Raw genomic sequence first — 13,712 nt, 5'->3', positions numbered from 1 at the left:
TTATCAGGTGATGTGGTTTCTAAAATTTTGCCTTTACCACATGAAGTCTTATGGGATCCTAAATAATTTGGGGCTTGCTCTAGATTGGGTCATAATTTCTGGAGCTACCTAGAACCAGTTTGTTGTTACAAAGCTAATTACAAATATTGAGCTCAATATTAGGCTCACATTTCCAGAATGTTCCTTGAACTGTGCTAGTTCTAAAGAAGGCAGCAAAGTGGCAGGTGATAATCAGCCTAAGAACCCAGTGCTGTGTGAAAATAGTTTCCTAAATTTAAATATAAGAGATTTATCTAAATGAGTACAACTTCTGCAATATGTAAAAGAAGAAAAAGGCCTTGGAATCTGAGATGGCTTAAATCCTGTAATCTATTAAGATTCTAGAAGAAAGAAACGTTGCCAGAAAGAATGGGCCTGAAGCAGTCTTTGGTAGAGGTGTAAAGAAAGAATGTTGGATGTAAGAATCTCATGGGTTCAACTGCTACCTTCGTCTCCCGCTAGCTGTATAACCTAGGCAAGTTACTCTCTTAGAAGCCACTAAGGGAGAATTCAAATCGCTTACTCTATTTCTCTCTGGGGATCATGAGATAATCTATATTAAAGTATTTTAAAGCACATTTGTAAAAAATTAACAAGAATAAGTAATTGCAGGCACAGAAATACCAAAATAACATTGTTTACTATAGCAATTAAGTACCAAACAATCCAAAATATGATAATTATATTCACAGAATATACAGCAGTGAAAATAAAGGTGGCTACCTACATTCACATAGATCTTAAAAAAAAAACACATAAATGAAATCACAATAGCGTAATTCAATTTGTATAACATTCAGAAGAGAGCAAAACTTCACCAGGTATAGGTACTAGAAACATTTAAAATAGCTAGAGAATGTTTTTAAAACATTTCAGGATAATGGTTTATTCTGGTGGGAGACAGGGCAATGTTACCAAGGAGGTGTACACAGGGCGCTTCTAATATACTGATAATCATCTATTTCTTAGGCTGGGTGGCGAATATATGAGGGGTTTTTAAAAACTATTTTTTAAATTGTACACTTTACTCTCTATTATGTGTGAAAGTTCACTATAAAAACAAGGTAGTTAAAAAATACCTAAAAAAGGACTGATCTTTCAATGAGTTTTCATTGCCAGACTTAAATATAGATGTACCTGGACTTATAGATTCTGAATCCAGAGATCTAGATTCGCTGCTCCCTCCAGTGCTCTCAGAATCACTAAACATCCCAAATGTCCATGATCTTATAAAGGAAGGACCTTTAATAAAAAGAATAAAGTCAAAACTTGGCTACAGATGGATTTCATAAGGTAAAATACTGACATTCTATCAAGTGAGACAATTCAAATTTCTTTAACAATAACCAGTTATCAACGTTAAGACAGGCACCATGGTAACAACTGTGAATAAGATCTCATAAACTTACAAACTAAGGCCTGATTTTTAAATTCCAGAGCACCAATTAATTTAACAATCACATTCGAACAATCTGACCTTTTATAAATTAGCACTCTCTTTAGGGTGGAAAACTACCTGTTATATCTGCACTGTTAGAGCATCTGTCCTCTTCAATTTTATTAGAACTGTCAGGAAGGCGTACAACATCCTCTAAAGAGTTGGCAGGTCCAAATCCTGAAGGTTGGGAACTATTTAAATGTTTATTTACATTTCTGAAACAACAAAAATGACAAAAAACAAAACTCAACACTCCAAAGAATAATAATCAGTCTATTTCATTCTATGTTTAGAAAAATCTATTAATTTAACAATCATAGAAGAATTAAACTAAATATTAAAAACAAACCACACTCATGGTTCAGCTTCTTATAGGAGATGTAAATACTTTTTAATTATTTGTCCTTATCACAGTGAAAACATGGGAAGTGAATAGCAAAAGTATAGTTAATTCATGTCATGGTTAAACTTTTCTAACATGACCTCTGTGAAAAACATAGGTTAAATTTTGTCGACCTTCAAAACATGTATGGCCATCATATGCCATTCCCAAAGGATTTTTAATTCTTAAATAAAAGAAGTCTGTGTCAAAATGGAAAGTCTTACTGTTAGTGAATTACATCTATTCTTTAAATATATCTACTTTGATACCATAAAATAATATTTAAAGAACTCAGAAAATTTTTAATTTTGTCAGTTAGAAAAGTCTCCTCCTTGTACTAGATAGAAACTTAACAACTAAGTGTTTTATATTTTGAAATAATTTTGTCTGTACATTAATTCTCACCCATCAACTTTTTCTTCTTCAGTTGAATTTGTGGCCTTGACAAATTCACTGTACTCTTGGCCTGGGTCATAGAGTTTGGCACTATCACAGAGAGACTGTAAACTGTCTGCAAGGGAAGCAGCCTGCAGATGCTGCATGTGGAAGAGGTTAACTGTTACCTATGGACCCAGAGACAAAAGGCAGAGTAACTCATGATATACAGAATGCTATATAAACATACATTTATTTCAATGACTGCACCAATAAAAATGCCATACAGTGAAGCACACAACACTGAATATCACTCTGAACATACTATGATGCCTGATTTTGCATAAGTCTAGATTAGGGAGAAAAGCAGTTTGAATCTAATATCTAGGAGCAATCATTTCCAGCAAAACTGGCTTTTAGCTGAAAAATTCAAAAGTGACTGCAAAAACTCCATGCCCCAAGTGGTTCATAATTTTAGGAGATGGATGTGTTTCTGAGGATCCTCATCTCTATATCCTGATGGTCTGATCACAACTGCCTAAGAGAAAAACATGGGGAAAACACTTCCAATCAAAGAACTATTATTTAGACTATTTTCACTTTTTCAATCCTATAAAAATAGAAATGCTTAACTACAGTACTCAGTTCTAATAATTAGATATTACCTTGAATTTATTCAAAATAAATTATTCCATTGAGTTTCACAAATGCCTAAATATATTATCACTATCATCACTTGTACTAACAACAATAGCAGCAGCTGACAAGTGTGTACAATATGCCAGACCCATTCTCAGAGTCTTACATGAATACACTAATTTGATGTTCACAAAAACCTAGGCTTTGGGTGTATTACAGCAAACCGATGAGATACTGACCCTCATGGACCTTTACGTTCTCCTGAGGGTGGTACGCGAGAGAAGTAACAAATTACGTAAATAAAATACTTTCTGGTACTGAAAAATGTTATAAATACTATATAAGAATGTCAAATTATGCAGTATGACCAGGTACGTGTTTGTGAAAGGGTATTTCCAACATGGTAAATTAGGGAAGGCTTCTCTGAGGAGGTAACATTTGAACTGCGAGCCGATGTAAGAAAAGCTTCATGGAGATCAATCCAAATGAAAGGAGGAGGTAGTGCAAATGTGAATGCGAAAGAGCTTGTCATGCTCAAGAAAGAGATGAAAGGTCAATATGGTTGAAGTATATGGAAAGAGCTGGAGCTCTGGTTTAAGATAAAGCTAAAAAAAGAAGTAGTCATCTAAACTATGGCAAGGTGTCTGAATTTAAGTGCAACAGGAAGCTGGTGGAGCATTTTACACAAAGCTGTAACATGATCTGATTTATTCTTTAAAATGACACTCTGGCTTCTTTGTGGGGAAGGTATTTAAGGGTAGCAATCTGAATAAATGCTAAATTTCGATTAGCTTAATGTTATTTCAAAGACTGCCATGTTTCCTCTTCATCTCTCTTGATATACCAGATGATAGGATAATTAGCCTCTAAGTCCTTTTCAATGTAGACAGGCATTCCCTAAGGATACTTGACTCTGCATAAATAGTATTTGAAAAGTACAGATAACAGAATAAATAGCTTATTTGTGCCCTAACTTCTTCAAGAAACAAAGAAAATTCAAACCGCATAAGGTACAGTTTAATTCTAGCAACTGGCTATGTTAGAGCATTCTCCAGCTAAAGGTAAACTGCTTACTCTCTTGATCCTAAAGGTAACTTGCACGCTAGGTGACCTTCATCAAGTTATTTATAATTTATTTAAACCAGTGCACTGAAAAAGTTAATGTGCAAATGAATCACCTTGGGGATCTTGTCCAAATGTAGATTATGGTTCTAAGGATCTGTGTTGAAACCCAAGATTCTGCATTCCTCATAGGCTCTCAAAGTAATGGCAATATGACTGGTCCAAGGACCGCATCTTGAGAAGGCTTTCTAAACTTTAGTTTTCTCATCAGTAAAATGGAGCTAAAAACTTGATAGGATTTTTGTGAGAATTAAATGAATTAATGTAGACCATGAGCTTAATACACTGGCAGGTACGTAGTCAATCTCAGCTATTATTAGCTATTGTTTGAGGTGAAGAGAATTTGTCAAAAGTAAATGGCCTAAATGACTTCTAAGGTAATTTCAAATCCTGGATTTTATAATTCTTTTAAATCCTTTCATGATTCTTTAAGTAAATAATATATTAATTAATCAAAATTTGGAAAATAAATGAGATACAATATTAAACACTCAAAAACATTTTAAGGAAGTTTTCTGGTTCAGATGCAGTAAGCTAACTTCCCCCGTCTCCCACTGAATTCACCTAAAAATCTGAACAGAATGCACAAATCAAGACTCTGAAAAGTAAATAGAAATAAACTACAATTCAAGGTATGACCAATCCAGTGATAGGTCTACTCTTGCCCTCTTTTCCAGCCCATGCTCAGCTCCTACCCAATTCTCCAATTCCCAAAGTACAAACTGAGTGCAGACAGAAGGAGCTCCAAGAGAGGTCCTTTCTGGCCCAAGGAACAAAAGCGGGGAGGGGTGATGGGAGATGAAACTAAAACAGTAGAAGAAAACTCCCTGGTTTCTTTTGTATATTTATTTTCTCTCCTGCCCCAGACCCCAAGCAAGTCCAAATCCCTAAGACACAATCCTATGGGAGCAGCAATGATGGCAGTAGCAGCTGAAGAGATGCCAAAACTCTGATGGAAATCCTTGTTTATGACCAGATGAACTGTAGTCTAGAGTGAGAGGGGTCTGAAATTTCTGTTACTTTTTTCTCTTTATCCTCCCCACACTTGGCCCTGGAGAAGAGCAGAATAGGCAGACCTAAGCCCCCAGCCAGACGATTAGGAAGGGAGTCACGCAGAAGCTGGAAAATGAACCTAACCGTATCAAATGGCTGCTAAAATTGAAAAAAAAAATTAATGCTCAATATAGGTTATAAACAGGACCCAGAGTCAATAAAGTAATGATGAAAATATCTAGGATATCATTCAAAATTACTTGTCATACAAAGAACCAGGAAAATCTCAACAACTCGCAAGACAAAAGACAATAAAAAGACACCAACCCTGATACAGTTCAGATTTGGGACGATTAGATGAAAACTCTACAACAACTATTACAAAGGTTTCAAAAAAGTAGAGCAAACAATCTTGAAACATGGAAAAACAGAAGAAGTCTCAGCAAAGAAATGTAAGATATAAAGAAACAAAAGGAAAATTTATTGCTGAAAAATAAAATATCCAGAACAAAAAATTTACTGGATGAACTGTATGGGAGAATGGGGATAACCAAAGGAAAAGAGACTGTGAACTTGAAGACAGATCAACAGAACACTATAAACAACCAAGAGGAAAAAGCTTTGGGGAAAAAACAGAGGACCTCCAGAACTGCGGAAGATTAACAAAAGCTCTAGTGTTTGAGTCACTGCCTGTCAGAGAAAGAGGAAAAAGAATACTACCAAAAAAAAAAAAAAAAATTGAAGAAACAATAGTTGAAAACTTCTCAAATTTTTCAAGAGTCAAACTTGTAGATTCAAGAAGTTCAACCAATCCAAAACAGGAAAAACAGCAAAAACCAGGTCTAGATACGTCTTAAACAGATAAAATCCAAAGACAAAAAAAATCCCACAAAAACAGCCAAAGAAAAACACATGCCACAACTGGGGAATGATAATTCATATGATTACTGGTATCTCATGAGAAACTACGGATGCCATAAGGCAGTGGAACAATATTTTTAAAGCAGTGAAAGAACTGATTTCTGTATTTAGAATTCTATATCCAGTGAAGGTGTCCTTCAGAAATGAAGACGAAATAAAGACATTCTCATATGAAACACAACCACGTGAATCCATTACCAGCAGACCTGCTATAAAATAGTGGTAAAGGAAGTTCTGTAGACAAAGTGTTACCAGAGGAAAGATGGAACCACTAGAATGCAAGAAGAATGAATAGAAATAGTAAATAATAGACTACTTTTTTCCTCTTAACCTCTTTATAATATGTATGACTTTTAAAAGCAAAAATTATGAGAGTCTGGTGAGGTTTTCAACGTATATGGATGTAATTTACATATATCAAATACAACCCAGATTAGGTAAAGGAACTTCTACGGTGGTGATGCTTCTGTGTTCCACTTGAAGTGGTAAAAAACTAGTTCTAAGTAGACTGTAAAAAAATTAAGTGTATGTATAAATATAGATAAATGTGCAACCATTTTTTTTAAACTTGGCTATTTATAGAATAATCTATTTTAGGCTGAATTGTCCTAGTACATGTTTTAATGCATCTAGCATTTTCATATAACTCTGGTAGCCACATTAAATGCTCGGCTTCTTCAACAGTTTTTCACAGTTCATTACTACACTTTCAGGTAACTAGTAATCTCAGAACTTCTATTTCTGTTCCATGAAAGAGATAATTTTTTTTTTTACCAGAATGCTTATTTTGTATCTTAATGACACAATATCCATTTTCATATATGACAGAATCCATATATGTACTACTACATCTGTATGTTCTTAGTCACATCAGGCTGCTACAACAAAAATACTACAGAGTGACTTAACAAAGATTTATTTCTCACAGTTGTAGAGATTGAGAGATCAAGACCAAGGCACTATCAGATTCAGGGTCTGGTGTGGGCCTCAATTCCTGATGCGTAGACTGTTCTTTTCTCTCTGTGTCCTCACATGATAGAAGGGGAAGGGTCATGAGGGCTCCACCTAGTCACCTCCCAAAAGCCCCACCCTCCAAATATCATCACATCATCACACTGGGGATTAGGAACTCAACATGCTAATTTTGCAGGGGGTCATAAGCAGTCCATAGCAACTCAGTTCAACCAAGTCTTAAACAGATAAAAACCAAAGATTCAACCAAGATTGTGAGGTTCTAATGAGAATTTACAATGTTAAATGATCTCAAAAACCATTATGTTTTGATATATGCTGCTTAACTGGTTGACTCTATATGACATAAACAATCAAACACATTTTTTCATTGGTCAAGCGATGTAGTTTTACATTTAGCTTCACTGAGAGTAAATGTAGACAAAAGTAAAAAGTAATAATAGAAGTCTACATGCAACCATTGTGGTTATCAAGGAAATGCAAGTTTCTAAATGATAATTAGAGGGAGATTTTCTCGGGTTATATAAAAAGATAAAAATTGAATTTCCTAACTGGAAGCTGGCCAGGAGTGGTTTTGTAACTGCTATATTCTCTTGAAAAAGACACTGTAGTCATTAGAACAAGAGAAGGGAAGGGAAAGAGTTCTACCAAACAAAATCTCAGTTTTGGTTCATTTATTAAACTTTTCTCTCATTTTATAAGAACAAAGGGGAAAAAAACCATTCTGGTGATTGGACCCATGGGCCAGGCAACCCAATATTCAATTGACAGTGAATCCAAGACATTGCAAGCAATATTCAGTTTATGACAGTGGTGCCAGGGGAGGTGTTATGAGCATCCACACTATTTTTTCCTTCACAATGTTTTCTTCAGAAAACATTTAAAAGTTAGGAATATAACCTGAGCTACTATAGCTTCTTAATAACACAGATGTGTGCAACCAATTTTTTAAAAAAGGTATATGAAGATACATAATAAAAAACCCAGTAGACAAATTAAAATATATGTCTAGAAAATTATCAATTCATCCAAAAGAAGGCAGCAAAAGGGAAATAGATTAAGGAAAATATCATAAGGCATAAACAAAAAAGAAATAAAATGATAAAACTAAATCTGAACATATATTTACCTTAAATATAAATGGTCTAAACACTCCACTTATAAGATAGTGCCAAAATAGATTTAAAAAAAAATCACAATAGAAGTATATGCTCTCTATAATGCTATATAAGAAACTCACTTTAAATATGATAAAATAAAAGAATGATAAAAGATATGCTACACTCAAAATAATCAAAAGAAAACTGGAATAACATATCAGTATTAAATAAAGTAGAATAAAAAGCAAGGGAATTTATCAGTATAAGAAGAGACACATTTCTAGGGATAAAAGGATCAATATACCAAGATCATTAATAATTGTTACTGTGTAAGCAACGGAGCTTCAAAATACATAAAACAAAAACTGATAGAACTAAAAACACACAATATGTTGGAGACTTCAAAACTCCTTTCTCAGTAATCGATAAAAGTAGCAAAGGTAAATCATCAAGAATACAGAAGAAATAAATTACATCTTAAAACAACAGGAACCAATTGATATTTATAAAACACTCCAGTCAACAACAGAACACACATGCTTTTCAAGTGTACATGTGGAAAATTCATCACTGATCTTTTCAAAGAAACAGCTTTTAGTTTCGATTTTTCCCTGTTTTTCTTTTTAAATTTTATTGATTTCTTTTTACTGATTTCTGCTTGTTTATGACTCACATCCCGGGTCATAAAATAAACTACATAACAAATTTAAGAGAAATGTAATCATAACCAGTATTTCTCCCACCATAATAGAATTAAACTAAAAATCAGTATCAGGAAGATATCCAGAAAATCCTCAAATACTTGGAAATTAAACAACAGACTTCTACATTATCCACAGATCAAAGATGAAGTCTCAAGGGAAATTAGAAAATATTTTGAACTGAATATAAATGAAAATACAAATTTTAAAATTTGTGGGATATACATAAGCAATGCTTAGAGCGGAAAATTTAAAGAATTAAATGTATCAGAAAAGCACAGGAAGGTCTCAATAAACAACATAAGCTTGTGCTTTAAGAAACTTTTTTAAAAAGGCAAAATAAACCCAAAGAAAGTAGAAATAAAGAATAAAATGCAGAAATCAGTAAAATTAAGAAAAAGAAAAACTGATGAAACTAAATGCTATTTCTTTTTTAAAAAGATAATAAGACTTATAAACCTCTTGCCAGATTGACCAATGAGAGAGAAAGAGAAAAAAGATGCAAATTACCAGTATCGGGAATGAAAGAGAGGTTATTACTACAGCCCACGGAGACATTAAAAGGTAAGAGAATGCTACAAGACACACTGTGCACATAATTCAACAACCTAGATAAAAAGGACCAATTCCATGAAAGCCACAAGCTACCAAAAATCACCTAAGAAGAAATAATTAACTTGAATAGGCCTATATCAAAATACACTGAATATGTAGTGTAAAAAAAATCTTCCAAAAGAGAAAATCCCAAGCCTAGACACTTTCACTGGAGGAATGTTATCAAACTTTTAAAGAAGAAATAACACAAATTTGAAACAATCTTTTCCAGAAAACAAAATAGGAGGAAGCACTTCCCAATTCATTTTATGCAGCCAGAATCACCCTGACACTTTCAAAACTAGACAAAAACATTTTTTTAGACATATCAATCTTTCACTGAGAGAAAAAGAAAAAATACTCAACAAAGTAGCAAATTGAATCCAGCAATATATAAAAGAAAACAATTCCTCATGACCAAGAGGGGCTTATTCCAGGGATGCAAAGCTAGGTCCACACTCATATATTAACGTAATCCACCATATTTACAGGCTAAAGACAAAACCACATGTATCAAATAATGCAGAAAAATATTTGATAAAATCTAACCTTTATTTATGCTAAAACTCTCAGCAAACTAGAAAAAAGAAATTTCTTAACCAGATAAAAGGCACCTTCAAAGAACCTACAGCTATCACCATATTTTATGATGAAAGACTGAGTGCTTTTCCCCTAAGATGGACAATTAGGCCAGGATGTCTTCTCTCACCACATCTGTTTAACAGTGTACTAGAAGCCTTAGTTAGGACAATAAGAAAAAGAAATAAAAGGAATACAGATTGGAAAGGAAGATATAAAACTGTCCCTATTTGCAGGTAACATAGTTTTCTATGTAGAGAATCCCAAAGGATCTACAAAAAGCTCCCAAAACAAGAGTGAGTTTAGCAAGGCTGCCAAATATAAAACCAACACACAAAATATCAAGTATATTTCTAAATATTAACAATTAAAACAGCCAGCCACGGTGGCTCACGCCTGTAATCCTGGCACTCTGGGGGGCCAAGGTGGGTGGATTCCTTGAGCCCAGGAATTCAACACCAGGTTGGGCAAACATGGCAAAACCCAGTCTCCACAAAAAAATACAAAAATTAGCTGGGCATGGTGGCATGCACGTGTAGTCTTAGCTACCTGGGAGGCTGAGGATTGCTTGAGCCCAGGAGGGTGAGGCTGCAGTGAGCTATGATCACGCCACTGCACTCCAGCCTGAGTGACAGAGTAAAACCCTGTCTCAAAAAACAAAAACAAACAAAAAACCCCCCAAACCAATTAACAATAGGAATTTTAAATAAAGGAAATCTATACATATGCACTTATGTGTACATATAGACCATTCACAATAGCCCCCCCAAATAAACACATACATATATAGGATTAAATCTAACACAACTTATTAAAGGTATGTTGAAAACTACAAAATGCTGATTTTTTTTTCTTAATCAAAGACCTAAGTAGTTGGAGAGACATAATATGTTCATGTGTTGGCAACTTTATATTGCTAAGATGCTACATATACAGTCAATGCTCCCCAGTCTGATCTAAAATTTAATATCAATTCCAACCAAAATGTTGGCAAGAGTTTTTTGGAGATATGGACAAGCTGATTCTAACATTTTTATGGAAGGTCAAAGAACCCTTAAATACTCAAACAATTCTATAAAAGAATAAAGCTGGAAGACCCACACTGTGTACCTGATTTTAAGACTTGCTGCAAAGCAAAAATAATCAAGACACTGGGGCTTTATAAAAAGGACAGCGAGAACCAAACACCACATGTTCTCAATCATATGTGGGAACTGAACAATGAAATCACTTGGACACAGGGTGGGGAACATCACACACCGGGGCCTGTCGGGGGGCTGGGCACTGGGGGAGGGATAGCATTAGGAGAAACACCTAATGTAAATGATGAGTTGATGGCTGCAGCAAACCAACATGGCACATGTATACCTATGTAACAAACCTGCACGTTGTGCACATGTATCCTAGAACTTAAAGTATTAAAAAAAAAGACAGCAAGTACTTCAGTGCAACAAAATAGAAAACAAGTAGACACCTACAAATATGGTCAACTGATTTTTACCAAGATGCAGAGGCAATTTAACGAAAATGGCATAGTGTTTTCAACAAATGGTATCAAAACAAGTGGATATCTGCATTTACCATGTTTTTTATTTTCTCTATTTTATGCAGTTTTGACATCTTAAAAAGCATGCTGGCCAGTGAGAGGCTGACTCTCCCTGGGCTAGCTAATTCCTAGAGATAGCCAAGGGCACAGCTAGGATCACAGCTTTCATGTGCAAAGCAACAAGTCTCAAGTCTATAGATCCAGCCACCTCCTTCTCTAACTCTTACACACAAAGCCAATTATTTTCTCTGTCCTAAATCACCCCAGGGCCAGGTACCAAACAACTGGAGACCATCCCTATGCTCCAAAGTCCATGGAAATTCATACTAGCCAATCCTAAACAGTTTACCTTGCCTTTCCTGAGGAAACCCCAATAAAAACTCTACTTAGCTTTCTTTCATCCCTACTTATGCTTGCCAAACCTGGTAATTCCCTTGTGGCCCTGTGTGGATTGACATGTCCCCTTCTCTTGGGAAATTTAAATCCTAAGTTTTTCTTTCAATGGCACTGACCTTTCTGTGTCACTCCGATAAAGTAAAATCCTGTGGGTATAATTTTATTATAACATCCATATGCTAAAAATGAACCTCAACCTGGACCTTAAACCTTACACAAAAATTAAGCCCAAACGGATCATATATCTATATGTAAAACTATTGAAATTTTAGTAGAAATCACAGGATGAATCTTTATGATCTTGGGTTAGGTAAAGCACTCTTAGGTATAACCAAAAGCATGACTCATAAAAGAAAAAACTGATAAGTTGGATTCCAACAAAATTAAAACCTCTTTCTCCCCAAAAGACACTGCTAAAAGAATAAAAAGAGAAGCTCCAGAATGAGAGAAAATATATGCAAGCTCAACAATAAGAAAATAAACAACTCAATTTTTAAGATAGCTAAAACACAGATTGTCAATAAGCCTTTGAAAAGATGCTCAATATTGTTAATCATTTTTAGAAACACAAATTAAAACCACAATTAGATAACACACCTGTTGGAACAGCTAACATTTAAAAACAATGACTGATACATGTCAAGGACACAGAACAACCAAAACTCTCATACACTGCTGGTTAGAATGAAAAATATTATAGCCACTCTGGAAAACAGTTTGGCAGTTACTTATAAAGGTAACTACACATTTAGCACACCAGCCAGTAATCCCACTCCTGGTATTGACTTGAGAAACAAGAAAACTTATGTTCAACAAGAATGTATAAGAAAATATTCTGCGGCTCTACTCATAATCACCCCAAACTGGAAACACCACAAATGTCCAACTAGTGAATGGATAAACACTGTAGTACAGTCATACAATGGAATTCTGCAATAAAAAGAAACAAACTATTGATATATACATAACACTGATGAATCTCAAAGGCATTATGTTGAGTAAAATAAACCAGTCAAAAGGTTATATACTATATGATTTCACTTATATGACAATCTGGAAAAGACCAAACTCATAAGGCAGAGAACAGATCAGTACTTGCCAGGGGTTAGGAGTGGGCAGAGTTGGACTACAAAATAAGTAGCATGAAGGAATCATTTTTAAGTGATAGTATTGTTCTGAATCCTGATTGTGGCAGTACTTACACAAATTTGTAACTGTTAAAACTTGTGGACTATACGTGAGAAAAAGGTTTTCCATGTAATTAATTTTACGAAAAACATTTTAAAGAGTAAATAAAAATACTTCAGGACAGAATGCTTTGTCTCCAAATAATTTGGTTCAATTTTAATATTTAATTTACTCCAATTCTGAAGAATGTATCTCAGAGCACTGGCAGAAGTTTCAAGGGTCAAATCAATGATGTCAGCAAAGCCAAGAAAACTGGTGGCTTAGAGGCAATTTTAAAGTCTCAGACTTCAATTTTAACCAAACAAATAATCAATCCAGAGAACATGGGGAAAGGCAGATCAAAAGAAATTCAAACTGTATATCACTATGAAAAACTGAAAATCAATCTGCAAACTCAACACATTTCATTAATCTCAGAATCTAAATCCCGTAAGAATTGTAACTTATCAGGCATACCTTCCCCTTCTGCAGATAGAGACTTCTCTTTCTTTCTTTTCCCTCCCTCCCTTCCTTCCTCCCTCCCTTCTTTCCTCCCTCCCTTCTTTCCTTCCTTCTCTCTCTCTCTCTCTCTCTCTCTCTCTCTTTCTTGATCACCCACTCTAGAGTGGGTAATCATAATCGAAGCTCACTATAACCTCAAACTTTTGGGCTCAAGTGATCCTCCCACCTCAGCCTCCCTAAGTGCTGGGATTACAGGTGTGAGCCACCATGCCTTGCCTGATGGTCT

The 13,712-nt window shown here is 34.8% G+C and overlaps 1 protein-coding gene across 7 annotated transcripts in view; it reads right to left on the bottom strand.

Moving 5' to 3' along the window:
- ARHGAP29 (Rho GTPase activating protein 29) overlaps window positions 1-13,712 on the bottom strand; it is a 97,141-nt gene that overhangs the window by 36,967 nt on the left and 46,462 nt on the right. For all 7 annotated transcript variants that reach the window (XM_054668034.2, XM_009425690.5, XM_063799477.1 and 4 more), the window contains 3 exons: window positions 2,265-2,422; window positions 1,556-1,692; window positions 1,177-1,281 (listed from right to left, as the gene is read on the bottom strand). In XM_054668034.2, the coding sequence (XP_054524009.1) occupies window positions 1,177-1,281; window positions 1,556-1,692; window positions 2,265-2,422 (400 nt within the window). The remainder of the gene's footprint in view (window positions 1-1,176; window positions 1,282-1,555; window positions 1,693-2,264; window positions 2,423-13,712) is intronic.

This window comes from Pan troglodytes, chromosome 1 (genome assembly GCF_028858775.2).
Source record: "Pan troglodytes isolate AG18354 chromosome 1, NHGRI_mPanTro3-v2.0_pri, whole genome shotgun sequence".
Classification (NCBI taxonomy): Eukaryota; Metazoa; Chordata; class Mammalia; order Primates; family Hominidae; genus Pan; species Pan troglodytes.
The sequence above is the reverse complement of the archived record's forward strand: the minus strand, read 5'-3'. Positions and strand labels throughout refer to the sequence as shown.